The sequence below is a fragment of the Chelonia mydas genome, chromosome 1 (genome assembly GCF_015237465.2).
Source record: "Chelonia mydas isolate rCheMyd1 chromosome 1, rCheMyd1.pri.v2, whole genome shotgun sequence".
In the NCBI taxonomy this organism is placed as follows: Eukaryota; Metazoa; Chordata; order Testudines; family Cheloniidae; genus Chelonia; species Chelonia mydas.
The window spans coordinates 55,754,090-55,771,343 of record NC_057849.1 but is presented as its reverse complement, the minus strand read 5'-3'; the positions used below and the strand labels follow the sequence as shown (position 1 = coordinate 55,771,343).

The 17,254-nt window shown below is 43.6% G+C and overlaps 1 protein-coding gene across 3 annotated transcripts in view; it reads left to right on the top strand.

Moving 5' to 3' along the window:
• Positions 1–1,459: 1,459 nt before the first annotated feature.
• Positions 1,460–17,254, top strand: part of FAM124A (family with sequence similarity 124 member A) — a 79,180-nt gene continuing 63,385 nt past the window's right edge. Inside the window, exons 1-2 of one of the 3 annotated variants that reach the window (XM_043532597.1) lie at positions 1,460–1,685; positions 14,629–14,660. In XM_043532597.1, coding sequence (XP_043388532.1) covers positions 1,652–1,685; positions 14,629–14,660 — 66 coding nt within the window. In that variant the 5' untranslated portion in view covers positions 1,460–1,651. The remainder of the gene's footprint in view (positions 1,686–14,628; positions 14,661–17,254) is intronic. The other 2 variants (XM_037893247.2, XM_037893251.2) reach the window with 2 other exon arrangements.

Below are 17,254 nucleotides of genomic sequence, written 5' to 3'. Positions count from 1 at the left end.
AAACAGACCACAAGCCATTTTTTAATGTGGTGTCACCTACCTATGTCTACAACAGACTTGCTTAGAACAGGTCTAGACAACAGGACGTTAACCTATGCCTTGCCTGTACTTACTCTACGGTAGTGCTGCCAACACTGCTCCCACCAATGAAAGTGAACTGGTTATGGTGCAATAAAGGGAAATTTCCCAAAATCTATGGCAAAGTAGACAGAGCTATGGAAATTAGAGATGGAAAACACATATAGTACTAAAGCATCTAGTCCACCTTTTGCCAATATAGGCTTGTTTCCCACAGTATATTATTTAATGTCTTGTCCAATGTAGTTTTAAATGTCACAAATGCTGAGACTTTCACCACTTTCTTTGGTCATAGTGAGTAATAATACAGATTGTAGGAAATGAGAATTATTTGTATGGTTCTTTTGAGTCAGTAGGAATTGTGTCCTAATTTCTGCAGAATGGGATGATATAATTTAAAAAGTAATTGTATTTAACTTTGTTGGAGTATCAAGCACAAGTTGAAACCAGGTGAGAAGGGAGAAAGCTCCATATATCTTCAATGAGAGTGAGGTAATTATTATTAGACCGACTTCTGTTGGTAGAAGGTTCAAGTTTTTGAGCTACACAGATCTCTTCAGGTCTGGGGAAGGAAATCAGTGTGACTTTCAATGGGCATTGGGCACGCAACTCTCTTCAGCTTGGTCTACTAGAAAAGTTATATGTTGGTTAAAGGTTGGTTTTTTTTAAAACCAAAATCATTATATTGCTATGCACCTGAAACTGTAGTCTGTATGCAGTTATAAAGGGGCATAAAGGGCCTTATGCCCACATAATTTATTTCATTTCCTGAACCAGAATCAGCTCAACCAGCCAAAGAAAGCACCTTTATAGCTACCATACTGCGCCCACGACAGGGGAGTGGGTTACCACTTTAACTACAAGTATGATTAAAGTGGCAACACTTCCTAGTGTCGACAAGTCTCTTTGAAAAGCCCAGGCAATAATCCTTCCCATTTCATCCCAGCAGATCTCAAAGTACGTCTCAGACTATATACGACCAAGGCCCCTGAAAGGTAGCCCCTTGTAACCAGCAAAGGGAGGGGGGAGAAGGCAGACTTCAGCCAGAGCCACTGGAGCCTAGCAGGGTGGGTTCCTTGGAGTTTGTGCCATGTGCTCCCAAGCACGTGTGTGTGAGTGTGACTCCCAGATGTGTTTGTAATAACTAATAGGGCCCGGCTGGGGAGCTTTTCTCAGCGAAGATGTCACCTGTGGGACAGACCCCCTTCCACAGCGTGGGGGGAGGCTGCGCCCCCTTCTCAGCGGGAGAGTCGCTGCTGTGGCGCGGGCAGGCCGCGGGGCGGGCGGGGGAGATGCAGGAGCCGCGCGCGAAGGCGGGGAGGGGGCCGGGCCAGAGGAGCGGCGCTGACACCCGGAGCCCGGCGGCGGAGCCGGCTGGGGGCGGGGAGGCTCCCGCACACGCTCTCGCTACCAAGGGAGAGGGGAGCCCGGCGGCCTGCGCGGGCTCCTCGCCCCCAACGCTGGGGGGGCGCGCGGCGGGAGGCGGCCGCAGCCAGCCGGGGGAGGGGAGGAGGCGGCGGCCGCGGAGATGGAGCCCTGACGCCTGCCATGGAGAGGAAGCCGGGCGGCGAGGATGACTGCGTGGACTCGGGAGCCGAGACAGGAGGGTGAGTCCCGGGCAAAAGGCAAAAGGAGGCGCTGGGGCCCGGATGCGGGTGGAGGGACCCCGGCTCTGCAGCGAGGGCATGGGGTCCAGGGGAGCGGGGCAGGCTCGCTGAGCCCCGGATAGCCTGGCCGGGAGCGGTCCCCAGAAATGAGCCCGCTTGGCTCGCATGGGGGGGGGGTGCGGTACTCCCCCCCCCCATCCCCTGGGGAGCCAGGCGCCCCCAGCCGCTCTAGGGACACCTGGAAGTGCCTGGGCAGCTCGTCTCTCCCGGGAGAGCGCGGTGACTGCCGCAGCTACACAGAAGTGAAGGCAGCTTGTCCAGCCCGGGACGGCTTCCCCCGTCCACCCCCAGTTCGCTTGCCCGGCTGGCGGCCGCACGGGTGGGGGGGGGGTTTGGCTGGCTCAGCTCCTGCGTCTTGCTGGTTTGATTCCCCCCCGCCCCCATCTCGCAGCGAGACGGACAGAGATGCTGCTGCACTTGTTGCTTTTCTCCGCTTCCTCTTTTCTTTTGCTCCTGCTCCGAGAGGCAGCAGCGGGGCCGCAGCTCGCTCCCCTGTTCTGTGTCTTGCCTGGTGAGTTAAGTTCAAGCTTTGCACTATCAGCGTTACGTTGCGGATTGGGAAAACGCTGAGCTGAATCTGTGCTGGGTCATAAATACTCAGGGGTCATAAATACTCAGGGTAGTTGCTCCCTAGGTTTGGCTTTAGGTCAGGGCACACAAAAGATGTATCTATAATGACAGTCACAAATAATCATTACATGTTAGTGCAGCTGGCCTGCCCCAGAGTGCCCCTTTGATTTCGACTCAGTTTTCCTGGCTGTTTGTTATACTGTATTCCAGAAAGGCCCAGACAAACAAGGGAGTGTGCAAGCCCACAGCAGGGGCTCTCAGGGGACATGCACAGGAGCTGAAATGTACTGCTTTGCACAAGACTGGGACAGCTGCAGCCAAGAGGCTGTCTCCTTCCAGCTCCTGTCTCCTCCTGCCCAGCTCCTCTATGGGGAAGAGATGGCCAGCCCTCTGTAGAGATAGAGGTGGTTAGGGACTACTTAGAAAAGCTGGACGTGCACAAGTCCATGGGGCCGGACGAATTGCATCCGAGAGTGCTGAAGGAATTGGCGGCTGTGATTGCAGAGCCCTTGGCCATTATCTTTGAAAACTCGTGGCGAACGGGGGAAGTCCCGGATGACTGGAAAAAGGCTAATGTAGTGCCCATCTTTAAAAAAGGGAAGAAGGAGGATCCTGGGAACTACAGGCCAGTCAGCCTCACCTCAGTCCCGGGAAAAATCATGGAGCAGGTCCTCAAAGAATCAATCCTGAAGCACTTAGAGGAGAGGAAAGTGATCAGGAACAGTCAGCATGGATTCACCAAGGGAAGGTCATGCCTGACTAATCTAATCGCCTTTTATGATGAGATTACTGGTTCTGTGGATGAAGGGAAAGCAGTGGATGTATTGTTTCTTGACTTTAGCAAAGCTTTTGACACGGTCTCCCACAGCATTCTTGTCAGCAAGTTAAGGAAGTATGGGCTGGATGAATGCACTATAAGGTGGGTAGAAAGCTGGCTAGATTGTCGGGCTCAACGGGTAGTGATCAATGGCTCCATGTCTAGTTGGCAGCCGGTGTCAAGTGGAGTGCCCCAGGGGTCGGTCCTGGGGCCGGTTTTGTTCAATATCTTCATAAATGATCTGGAGGATGGTGTGGATTGCACTCTCAGCAAATTTGCGGATGATACTAAACTGGGAGGAGTGGTAGATACGCTGGAGGGGAGGGATAGGATACAGAAGGACCTAGACAAATTGGAGGATTGGGCCAAAAGAAATCTGATGAGGTTCAATAAGGATAAGTGCAGGGTCCTGCACTTAGGACGGAAGAACCCAATGCACCGCTACAGACTAGGGACCGAATGGCTAGGCAGCAGTTCTGCGGAAAAGGACCTAGGGGTGACAGTGGACGAGAAGCTGGATATGAGTCAGCAGTGTGCCCTTGTTGCCAAGAAGGCCAATGGCATTTTGGGATGTATAAGTAGGGGCATAGCGAGCAGATCGAGGGACGTGATCGTTCCCCTCTATTCGACACTGGTGAGGCCTCATCTGGAGTACTGTGTCCAGTTTTGGGCCCCACACTACAAGAAGGATGTGGATAAATTGGAGAGAGTCCAGCGAAGGGCAACAAAAATGGATTAGGGGTCTAGAGCACATGACTTATGAGGAGAGGCTGAGGAGCTGGGATTGTTTAGTCTGCAGAAGAGAAGAATGAGGGGGGGATTTGATAGCTGCTTTCAACTACCTGAAAGGGGGTTCCAAAGAGGATGGCTCTAGACTGTTCTCAATGGTAGCAGATGACAGAACGAGGAGTAATGGTCTCAAGTTGCAATGGGGGAGGTTTAGATTGGATATTAGGAAAAACTTTTTCACTAAGAGGGTGGTGAAACACTGGAATGCGTTACCTAGGGAGGTGGTAGAATCTCCTTCCTTACAGGTTTTTAAGGTCAGGCTTGACAAAGCCCTGGCTGGGATGATTTAACTGGGACTTGGTCCTGCTTTGCACAAGACTGGGACAGCTGCAGCCAAGAGGCTGTCTCCTTCCAGCTCCTGTCTCCTCCTGCCCAGCTCCTCTATGGGGAAGAGATGGCCAGCCCTCTGTAGAGATAGAGGTGGTTAGGGACTACTTAGAAAAGCTGGACGTGCACAAGTCCATGGGGCCGGACGAATTGCATCCGAGAGTGCTGAAGGAATTGGCGGCTGTGATTGCAGAGCCCTTGGCCATTATCTTTGAAAACTCGTGGCGAACGGGGGAAGTCCCGGATGACTGGAAAAAGGCTAATGTAGTGCCCATCTTTAAAAAAGGGAAGAAGGAGGATCCTGGGAACTACAGGCCAGTCAGCCTCACCTCAGTCCCGGGAAAAATCATGGAGCAGGTCCTCAAAGAATCAATCCTGAAGCACTTAGAGGAGAGGAAAGTGATCAGGAACAGTCAGCATGGATTCACCAAGGGAAGGTCATGCCTGACTAATCTAATCGCCTTTTATGATGAGATTACTGGTTCTGTGGATGAAGGGAAAGCAGGGATGTATTGTTTCTTGACTTTAGCAAAGCTTTTGACACGGTCTCCCACAGCATTCTTGTCAGCAAGTTAAGGAAGTATGGGCTGGATGAATGCACTATAAGGTGGGTAGAAAGCTGGCTAGATTGTCGGGCTCAACGGGTAGTGATCAATGGCTCCATGTCTAGTTGGCAGCCGGTGTCAAGTGGAGTGCCCCAGGGGTCGGTCCTGGGGCCGGTTTTGTTCAATATCTTCATAAATGATCTGGAGGATGGTGTGGATTGCACTCTCAGCAAATTTGCGGATGATACTAAACTGGGAGGAGTGGTAGATACGCTGGAGGGGAGGGATAGGATACAGAAGGACCTAGACAAATTGGAGGATTGGGCCAAAAGAAATCTGATGAGGTTCAATAAGGATAAGTGCAGGGTCCTGCACTTAGGACGGAAGAACCCAATGCACCGCTACAGACTAGGGACCGAATGGCTAGGCAGCAGTTCTGCGGAAAAGGACCTAGGGGTGACAGTGGACGAGAAGCTGGATATGAGTCAGCAGTGTGCCCTTGTTGCCAAGAAGGCCAATGGCATTTTGGGATGTATAAGTAGGGGCATAGCGAGCAGATCGAGGGACGTGATCGTTCCCCTCTATTCGACACTGGTGAGGCCTCATCTGGAGTACTGTGTCCAGTTTTGGGCCCCACACTACAAGAAGGATGTGGATAAATTGGAGAGAGTCCAGCGAAGGGCAACAAAAATGATTAGGGGTCTAGAGCACATGACTTATGAGGAGAGGCTGAGGGAGCTGGGATTGTTTAGTCTGCAGAAGAGAAGAATGAGGGGGGATTTGATAGCTGCTTTCAACTACCTGAAAGGGGGTTCCAAAGAGGATGGCTCTAGACTGTTCTCAATGGTAGCAGATGACAGAACGAGGAGTAATGGTCTCAAGTTGCAATGGGGGAGGTTTAGATTGGATATTAGGAAAAACTTTTTCACTAAGAGGGTGGTGAAACACTGGAATGCGTTACCTAGGGAGGTGGTAGAATCTCCTTCCTTACAGGTTTTTAAGGTCAGGCTTGACAAAGCCCTGGCTGGGATGATTTAACTGGGACTTGGTCCTGCTTTGAGCAGGGGGTTGGACTAGATGACCTTCTGGGGTCCCTTCCAACCCTGATATTCTATGATTCTATGATTCTATGATTCCACAAAGGATTGGGGTGGGGGGTGTCTCTTAGCCAGCTCCCACCTGTTGATCCTCCTGTTTAGTGCCCTGGGGAAGCAGGAAATATTCTATCTCATAGTATCAGAGCACCTCACAATCTTAATGAATTGACTCTCTCAACAGCCAGCTGAGGCAGGAAAGTTTTATCGTCATCCTCATTTTACAGATGGGGGACCAAGGCATAGTAAATGACTTGGCGAAGGTCACACATGAAGACTGTGGCAGAGCCAGGAACAGATCCCAAATCTCCTGAGGATCAGTCCAGTGTTTTGACCACAAGACAATACTTTTTTCCAAATCCCCTTCTGTTCTCGCTCCCATCTACTGTTGTTGCAACCTTCTGCCCCTCTCTATGGCAGAGACAGGGTATTTCCACTGCAGCCCTGTCTCAGATGCTGCTGCCTTCTCCTGTCACCTGGCTTCCTGTGGCAAGGGAGGCTGAGTCCTCAAGTAGGACTTCTGTGGAGGGGGCCATGGACAAGGGATTTGCAGCCCTCCTTACCTCTTAGTCTCATCTCCCTCCCTCCTCCTGTCTTTAGAGGGAGGGAGGGAGAGCATGGAGGGGTGCCTTTAGCCCTTGGCTGCCTCTTGGCTCTGCTTAGAGGAGGCTGCCACCTCTCCATCTTGTCCCAGCTGCTCTAGATCTTTTCTGGGTCCTACAAAGGGGCTTGAAGGTCTTCTCCTGCCATCCTTCCCTCCCAGGTCAGTACCTCCTCAATTCTTGCCTGGACTTTTTCTTCTAGCTTGGGTCATGCAGAGAGGCATAGGGTTGTGCATGTGTACAACAGATGCTTCCTTTCCAGCTATGAAGGAGTCAGAGAAGTCAAGAGCATTCCTGTTTCTCACCTTGGTCCCTGGCCGCATACAGGAGTCTGGGGAGTAAAGAAGGGGGCTTTCTCTCTTTCCCTCTCCCACACCAGTCATGGGTTCAAATTGCTTCTGAGTCCCATGATGAGATTCAGGAAAAGAGGAGGCACCTTGAGCTCAACTGGTGCTGGTGAATTATACCCTCTGCAATGTATGAGATCCATGTCACTATGCTAGTGTATAAGACCAGAAACGTGACAAAACAGTGAAACAGATTCTGCCACCTGCTGTCAGATGCTGGGTGTACAATTTCAAAATAATATTATTACTGGTTTTTAAAAAAAGGGATTCAGCTGTATATGGGATTTGGTTTATGATTTCCTTTTATATTCATCGTAATCAAATAAGCAAAATTTAAATACCTTCATTATAAATTACACATTTTTCTGCACATTTCTGTAATCCTGAGAGATTGTGGGCTATTTTTCCTTTCACCTTAAATAGCTACAATATTGTGGACATGACTAGTCCCTGCAAGTTAATGTTTTTTATCTGGCTTCAGCATAAAGGAAAAAATCCACACTTTTTTTTCTATTTGTTGGGTAACAGGCTTTTCATTTCACCCTCTGGGAATCTGGAATGCGAATAAAGGGAAAACAACATAATCAGCTAATTCATAGCTGGGTCAAAGTTCAGAAAATCCTTGACATGTCAAGTCACTTTTAATTTACCATGTTCTTCCAAAACAGAAAAACCTGTCTTTTGTTGGAAGGGGCACTTGAAAGGATTTGCCCCAGATGGTGACATTAGCCTTTAGACCTTAGTGATCAGCATGGCAGCTGCTTATGTCTGGTGTTGATGAGCTGTTAATATGGATGATTTTGTGTCACATCCCTGTCACACTTTTGACACTGGAACATGTATCTTTAGAAGAACGCACTGTTTTGCGGAGTTTTAACCATGACATATGGTAATTATCAACTAGAACGCTTTACACTGAAATATGTCTTCAAAAGAAATAGGTCATTGCATTTTCATTATTTTACTATGTTTAGCAGATGTTAGTCTGTGATAAACATGTGAAAGAGGTACATGCAACTATATTTTTATTTTTGTTTACTCACCAAATCAACTGCTCATATTTAGGCTTGGAAGGCTGAGATGTTTTTTTTGGTAAATGTTGATAAATGTTGATTTCACCGTACATACGTACAAATGGATGAAAAAATATTTCCACCAATAATAGAAATTTACAGATAAGTTCTCAGGCAGTTCCTACTTAGCCAATTAGAGTTGGTGGAAGGCTATTTACTTTGTATATTTTGACATGTTGTTGACAATTTGTGTTTTAATGGTTATAAAGTTTAACTTTTTTAATCACAACGGCTGTCATTAAATAATTTTGTCTGACTCACCCGTGATTTCCCTCAACTGTGAAAATTTAAATGGATAAAAAGTGTTAATAATATCAATATTATGTGTCAAAATTATATAAAAATTGAATTCTATCAAGGCTACTCATATTGTTTGCTTATTACTCTTATAGCAGAAATAGGGTTTTCTGTATCTTCATCATAGTATTGCAAAAACTCAGCTGGTTTCCTTGTTATGTAGCTATTTCAGTGATGAAAAAGAATCAATTGACACCTATTTTTAAGTTCAACAATCATACTATGAAAGTATTCTTAGAACAACTGTCGAAATCATTCAGTAGCAGTTTTATTATTATACATCAAGTGGTCTCTTTCTATCATTCTGTGAATAATAGTGTTGACACTCTAGCAAATCCAGGCTTTGTGAACCGTTTTCATCTCTATTCAAGCATGAGCTTTATATATATGTATTGCTAAAACTGTTATATAGCAACTAACTACCGCTATAATTCATGAAATAGTTCCATAAAATATATTTTTCTTCTTGAGCTGATGCTGCTGTTAGCCACAATAGTAGGCAAACCCCTATTCTGCAGCAGAGTTTGATTCCAGTTTTAAACCATCGTTTTACAAATCCACTTGAATGTATCTTTGTGCTATTGTATGTTCTTCAGTTGATCAAGTTGGAAAGCCGATCAAAAACAGTATATTTTAAGTTACTGAATCCAATAAGACTGGATTGGGCTGAGTTGCCAAGTACTTAAATAAAGAGAATAGAACATATAAACCAATTAGTTTGTATTGGCTGTTTATTAATGAGATTTGAAAGAGTTCCAGCATCACCTTTGGCTAAACTAAATGTATCTGTTTCTCAGAACAATGTAATTCTTGATTTTCAAAATCACTGCCTTTTTTCAGTTGTTACTGAACACTCTTCTCTGCCCCCAAAACCAAGTGCCACCATATACAGCTGCAATCTGTGGCAGAACACCCATTGATATTGAGGAAAGCTGCATGTTTAGAGAGAGAGAAATATACATGGCCTTATTTTTTTCTTATATATAGCCTCTCCTTTAATTGGAAGGAAGGGTGGGGGAAGCAACAAATAAGGAGGATGGTGACATATATGTATGCAAATGAAAAATTAATACTAAACTGTCTGAAAGAGTGACTTGCAATAATATGTTTTCTTTGTCTTAGTTTTACTAAAATTAATCCATGTGGCTTTTATGATTCATGACCTTTTATATGAACCATAAGGCACAGTTTTCTGTGCAGTGCTATATTTTTCGTTAAAAATACCAAAACAAAGTTATCTTTTAAAATAATTTTAGAATTTGTTGTGCATATACTTTTTAATGCCCAGGACCTATTCTTGCTGTCTTTTGAAGTCAATGATAAAACTTCAGTTGAATTCAGTGAGTGCAGGATTGAGGTCTGTAGTAAGGCTTTTAATGCATGTGAAAAGCTTTAAAGAGTTAACAACTTGCAATATTAATTTACTAATATATTCAAAGCTCTAATTTTCCCCTTCTTTAATTAGAAGTTATTTGAAACTGCGACTTTAAGAATCTTTTCCACTTACATTTCAAATAATTAATTCTTTTAGTGAAAGTCAGGAAAAAACACCCATATAGAACATAAGAAGAAAGGCAGTTATAACTTACTGTATGGACAAAATATAAATGTTCCACTTATATATGTCTTCATGGTTACATTTCAAATTGAATCCACTGCTTATTAAATTGTAAAGCTCTTGCCTAATTTTGGGAGGCAGGAAAACAGTGGTGTTTGTGCAATGCTTGTGTCAACACGGAGAAACCCAAGCTGGTGTCTTTTTTTTATCTTATTTGAACATGCATCATATATCAGATATTTTTAAAAGTATATTTGACAAATTATGAACACTTTTTGCACCTGGCTGCATTGTTATTTGTTAGTTTTTTGTGCATTAAATGTTTCCTTAAATATCCCTTTTCATCATTGTGTTCTCACAGTTGATCACTACATGGCATATGTGAGCTTCTTGACCATGCTACTGTTATGTAGTGGTGCTACTCGGGGCTCTGACACTGGCTCACTACTTAACCATGGATAAGTCATTTAATCCCTCTACCTTGGTTTACCTAACTGTAAAATGGGTGTAAAATACTTACATGTCGGAACAGAATTAAAATAATCTATTTAATGTTAATCTTCAAACAGGCCACGATGCTTAAAATAAAATAGTTTCATGAGTTGATTTTATTTATTTTTTGGTGCCACACAGCTCAGCTTACAGACACTCACTTATGAATTTGTACATTTGTGTATTAAGATACATCTACACAGGGGGGAAAATAAAACCCACAGCAGAAAGTCAGAGCCTGGTTCAACTGAGTTGAGCTTGCTAAGTTCGTGTTACAGGGCTAAAAATAGCATTGTAAACGTTTGGGCTGGAGCCCAGGCTCTGAAACCCAGCTCACCCGTTCAATGATGGTTCCCCGTTTACAATTACATTTTGAGACCTACCAGTTAGCCAGTTTTTAATCCATTTAATGAGTGCCATGTTAATTGTATATTCTAGTTTTTTAATCACAATGTCATGTGATACTATGTTAAACACGTTACAGGAATCTAAGTATAGTATATCAACATTAATGGTCCAGCGAGCTCCTCAGGCAGCTCTTTTAAAACTCTTGAATGCAAGTGTTCTGGAGTTGCTGATTTAAAAATGTCTAACTTTAGTAGCTCCTATTTAACATTCTCCATAAATACTAGTGGAATGGAAAGAGTATTCTTATCACCATATGATGAGAGTATATCATCTGTTTTCCCCAAATACAGAACAGAAATATTCACTTCACATGTCTTCCTTTTCTGCATTATTATTTAGTCTACCTTTTCATCTAATCATGGACCAATACCATTGTCAGGATTCTTTTTGTTCCTAATATATTTTAAAACTCTTTCTTATTGTCCTTAACTGTGCTGCCATAGATTTCTCCTTGTGTCCCTTTGCTTCATTTATCAATTTTCTACAATTCCTTCTTGATTTATATTCATATTATCAACTTCCACCTTCTTCCATTTGTTATATATTTATAGCTGCCTTCACCTCCCCTCTTAACCAGGTCATTTTTTAAACCAGTATGGCCTTCTTTCTTGATTGTGGCATTTTTGGCATCTGTACGGTGTTCATAAACGATTCCCAATTATCATTCACATTTTTCTGATTAAATCCTTCCTTCTAGCTGATTTGGTTCATCCCTCAGATGTCAGTCTCACATCATATACATCCATTTATGTGTAACTCTCAGGAGAAGAAAAGGAGGACTTGTGGCACCTTAGAGACTAACAAATTTATTTGAGCATAAGCTTTCATGAGCTACAGCTCACTTCAACGGATGCTGCATCCAATGAAGTGAGCTGTAGCTCACGAAAGCTTATGCTCAAATAAATTTGTTAGTCTCTAAGGTGCCACAAGTCCTCCTTTTCTTTTTGCGGATACAGACTAACACAGCTGCTACTCTGAAACCTCTCAGGAGAAGAAACCGTTGCTGCTGTAACCTATTTTTAAGGACTGTTTTTACCTTTTGGTTTTTTTGTAACTTTCACATAATATCTATATTTCTATATATCACTCTTGTCATGGCACTGTACAGAATTCACCTGTGATTTGAGTATTCAAACATATTAAATGGAGCTTTTGTCACAGATTGGTATTGAAATGATTTCTGCCACCAGACATCACCAATGTAATGCAAAAGTTCCAGTGTGCTTTTTCATATCTCAGTAGAGAAACCTGCTAATATATTATTATAGATATGGTCCTTGAAAGCAACTTTTACGGAGACTTTAATAACTGAATTTTTCTAGCAGGGAGATCTGTACTGACATCTATTATAATTGAGCCAGAACAGTGTATGCATTATTGGTTAGTGTTCATTCCTTTGGTGTACTGTGTACTACTATTTAAAGAACAAGATACAAAATCATAGGCAGGTAAGCATCATGCTTTCAGCCACCTGAGAAATACACCAGAAGCTGCGTGGCACATACTGGTGTGGTTATTTCTATTCCACTGTATTTAAAATATTATAAATGGCAGTTTAAAGCACAGGAAGAATACTGCTAGCAGAGGCTCTCCAAAACCATTAAAATGTTAGTAAACATCCCTTTGTAGTAGTTAAATTGAGACACAGATGGTCATATTCTGAACTTTCTCTGTCTGGTAGAAATCCAAAGCAACTTCATTAAAATACACTGTTATCACTTACACTAATGCAGTGATCTCAGTTACTCTGGTGGAAATCCAGTGAAGTTAGTAGAGTTGCTTTGGATTTATACCAATGTAAGTGAAATCATAATCTGATCCATAGGAACTGAGTGACTTGCTCAAGGTCACACAGCAAGCTGGTGTCAGAGTCAGCAATAGAATCTAGTTCTCCTGACTCATAAGCCTGTAGTTAAATCACTATACCATGCTCTTCCCCATGTGCCTATTTAATAATAGTTTATTTAAGGATGAAAAGAAGCCTCTTAGGCATAACTGTGATGTGAAAGAATAGTTCCTAGGTAAAAGGCGATACGGAAAAATCTCAGTACAATAGGTGTCATCATGCCAGTGCTGGGCAAGCAAAGGGAGCAGGCAGCAGGAGGGCTGTCAGCTCTTACATAATTTCTTTTTCCTGGTATAAAGAAGGCCTGGAGAAGGAGACTTTTAGACATGGGAGGGAGGAGAGGCTGTTAAACCTAGAAATAGAAACAATGACTGGACAGTGAGTAAAACAACCCTTCACACACACACTTTTATTTTATATATATATATACACACACATATAATACACACCTTGCTTCAGAGCCTTTGTTACTCCACTACCTCCCCCTAAGATACCTGGAAGGTCTGAAAATGATCCTGTATAGGAGATGCATCCTCCTTACCCATTCTTGCCTGAATTTCACCTTCCATTTCGCCTTTAAAGGGTAACATCCTTCATTTAAAATATGCAGAACTAATGGCTGCTACAAAGCCTGGCCTCTGTCCCCAGTACTGCCTAAGACTGTGGCCCTGATACTTCACCATTAAGGTCAATGATAGCTTTGCCATTGACTTCAATGAACATAGGATCAAGCCCTATAACAGCTGCTACTGCTCCACTAGTCGCTTCTTGCATCCCTTCCCCAGTCTGTGTTCAGACCACAGAATGCTTTCCCGAGGGAACTGCTAGAAGCCCCGTCACTTGGAACATTTAAAATGGGGATGAGAACAACATCAGTACATGAACTAGCAGGAACAAAACGACATTCCGGGAAGCTGGGGCTAAATTATTTAGGAGATTTTTACTTCTATATTTAACTTGTTTAAATTTATGACCTGTGAAAGTGATTGTTCATTTTGTATAGTACCTAGAATGCTTAAAATATTTGCAAGAGCTCCAGAACTCAAGTACTCCAGCTAGCTATCATTATTAGAAAAAGAGAGCAACATACGGTTTTGGGTTTTGTTTGTTTGTTCCGTGAGCAAGTTATCAGATGTTTTCTCATTTCTGAGTCTTTTGAGTAACTTTTTAAGTTTTTCTGTGCAAACATGAGGGCTAGGAATTTACTTTTTTTGAAAAATAAAAAGCTGAGAGTCTCATACTTGCTTCCAAGATCTGGAGCTTTAAGAAAAGCATAAAATATCACAACATTTAGAGTTGTCAACACATTGTGAATAACCTGTGATTTCTATTAAAAATCTCTTTGACAAACTTTCAGCCCCAGCTCACAATAAAAAGGGCTTATATTTTGATCTGGAAAATGAAATCACAGATTAATTGGTGACCATAAAAGTTTATTAGCTCCTTCAGGAATGAATAAAAATTTCAAAGATTCAGAGTTATATAGTGAACAGCTGCAAAATTAACTACCTAGCCTTCTTCAAAATACTGAACAGCGCTAGTTCTTGTTGTGGACAATAAATTGGATAAAACTAATGTGGAACTTCTAGACTGAGGCTCTGTTGAGATATGACATTATAAAGAAGAAAAAAAGAGACAGAAAAGACTTCTCCAAAGGGTAAAAGCCTCGTTCTTCAATTAATCATATCTCTAAGATTAATTTTATGGTTTCCTTCAAACGTTGTGCAAAGGACAATTCAATTTCTCTTCTATCTACAGAATGCACATTAGAAATTTCAGGTGCAAAGCATTTTTGGAGATATTTGGAAGGGGAGGAGGGTCAAAATCCAGCAGTATTGGAAAACTAGTTACAGCCTCAAAGAGTTTCTTCTCTAGTTGTGTAGTCTCTACAGATATTTTTAACGTTCCTGCAGAATGTCCGCTATCTTGAGGGCACATTCAAAATATTTTCCATAGTGAGTTATTTTACTATAAAAATAACTGTATGTAGGTTTTAAGCAATTTGACAGTGTAAAGCAAATTAAATAAAGTCAATAGTTTCCTTTGCCAAATTTTGTGTGATCTTTTAAAGATTTAAATATAGTACAGCCCTGCTGAACTAAGATTTTTGTCTTGCAGATCTGAGTACAGCCGCATGTCCTCTACAAGCAGTGAGTATAATTTTAAGACCTTTTAAAAATAAAATCTCACCCTTTTCTTTTTCATTTGCTGTCTGTTAATGTCTGCTTAATGCAATAAAGAAATCTCCAGGTTTTCAAATTATATTACAATAATATGTCTTGGATCTATCTAAACTCTTCTCTATCACTAGCAGCAATGTGTTTAAAGATCAAAGTAATAATAATAAAAGGAGAAATAAAAAGACAAATAAAAGTGTTGATTGACAGACCTTTTACAAAAACCCTGTATACAATTTAAAAAGCCTCTTGGCTATTATGTTTACTGAAATCAGTTCTTCAATGTATGGGCGGGATTTGCAAAAACACTTGGGACTAGATTAACTCTGCTCCCATTAAGATCAGTAGTAAAACTCCCTAAATCTTGGTCCTGCTTTACACAGCAGCACCGAACACACTTACCACTTATATGCCCAGTTTGCACTGACCTTGTGTGACCCGGCTGGGTGTAGAGAGGGCTCATGCAAATGATCATTTAAATATTTCCTCTCACTATCTCTTTCTACCACCAAGCAGATCTTCACCCCTAGCCTCTCACGGGCCTATGAAGTTCACTGCAGTAGGCTCTGGGGCTTCAGTAACCCATGCAGAGCTGTTGCAAGTGAAAAAGGGGGACTGAGATGAGTCCCCAAAATACAGTCAGAAGAGGAAAAAGTAGTCATCAAAGATCACAGGAGGGAGTGGCCCTGATCACTATGTGGGTGGTGTCCTAGATTGGTCCTGTATTCCACTGCCAAGTGACAGCTCTATTTCAAAGCTGTTATCAGGGAGATAGCTGAGTTCCCAGGGAATTACATGTGCCACCTACATGGTAAGGACCCCATCCATGCTCTGCTTGGAACTCAGTTTGGAAACAGTGGTTCAGTGGATGGATTGGTTGGCCAGTGTGGATAGGGCCAAACTGAGTTACAACCATGCTCAAAGATATAAACATTAAAATCATAAGAAGATAGGGTAGAGCAGAGGTGGGCAAACTACGGCCCGCTCGCCACATCCAGCCCATGGGACCCTCCTGCCCGGCCCCTGAGCTTCTGGCACGGGAGGCTCTCCCCCAGCCCCTCCCGCTGTTCCCCCTCCCCCGCAGCCTCAGTGCGCCATGCTGCCGGTGTAGTGTATTAAACTGCTCCGCGTAAGAATGTGCTACTGGTAGCAGTTATGGAAAGCAATTTGCTACACTACACCGGCGCAACGCTCTGGGTGGCGCGGCTGTAGCGCCGCCAGCCACTGGTGCTCTGTGCTGCACGGTAAGGGGGCAGGGAGCGGGGGGGTTGGATAGAGGGCAGGGGAGTTTGGGGTGGTAGTCAGGGGGCCTGGGTGTGGATGGGGTCAGGGCAGTCAGAGGGCGGAGAATGGGGGGGGGGGGGTTGAATGGGGGCAGGGGTCCCGTGAGGGAAGTCAGGTTGGATGGGGCGGTAGGGGGTAGTCAGGGGCAGGGGTTCCGGGGGCGGTCAGGGGACAGGGAGCAGGGGTGGTGGTGGTGGATGGGGCAGAGGTCCTGGGGGGGCTGTCAGGGAACAGGGGGGGTTGGATGGCGCAGGAGTCCCGGGGGGGGCTGTCAGGGGGTGAGAAGCAAGGGGGTTGGATGGGGGCGGGGGCACAGCCTCCCCTAACCGGCCCGCCATACAATTTCCAAAACCCAATGTGGCTCTCAGGCCAAAAAGTTTGCCCGTGCCTGGGGTAGAGTGAGAGCACAATTCTGAAACATGGTTTGGCTAGTCAATGTGAATAGGGCCTCAGAGTTCGTAATGATTAATGTCGTTTCAGCAAAGGCCGCAGGAATTAGAAATGAGTGAGTGCCTATTATAAACTGATGCCAAGAAAACATAAGGGGAGAGAATTCTGTAAGGTATTTCTTCGTTTCAGCTTAAAGAAGGGAGAAAGTGAACTGAAAGTTTTCCAGTCTTCCCAAATATTTCTTATGACCAGATTAGATTTCAGGTTAACTAAGTGATAAAATATGAAACACAGTATCTGATTTCTTTTTTCCAGTGATGTGATATGGCAAATTTTTCTGCTTTCACCAAAAGGAATTTCACATGGTGCTTTTCAGTCTTCTACAATAATGACTTTATCTTCCCCAAAATAGTCTGTCATTTACTGGAAGAACTGTATCTACTACTCTCTGAATCCCAGAAATGGTTGTTCAAGCAAAACTGCAAATAAAGCCCTCTTATCAATGTAAGATGGCATCTCTTCCCCCTAATTCCCTCCTGATTTCTCCTCATAGGTGCAAGCTATTACTCAAAGTGAACACTACAGAAATTCACAAAGATGACTTTCCCACCCTGCAGCCCTAATTCTCTTATAATCAGAAGACAGCTGTCAAATGTCCTCCATGCACATGATTTTGGGTGAAATGGAGTTTCTTTAGCAGTTCACACAGGTGTCCAGTTCTCAGACTAATTCCCCAAGGTATCACCTAGCCAGAAGGAATAATTTGAGGTTTTATCTATCTCTTATTGAACTCAGTGGGAATATTTTAGTTGCTTTCAGTTGAATTCCAATTCACTGAGAGTTGTATCAGACCCTTAAAGAATAAAGTTATCTACATGTCTGAATCCTGAGCT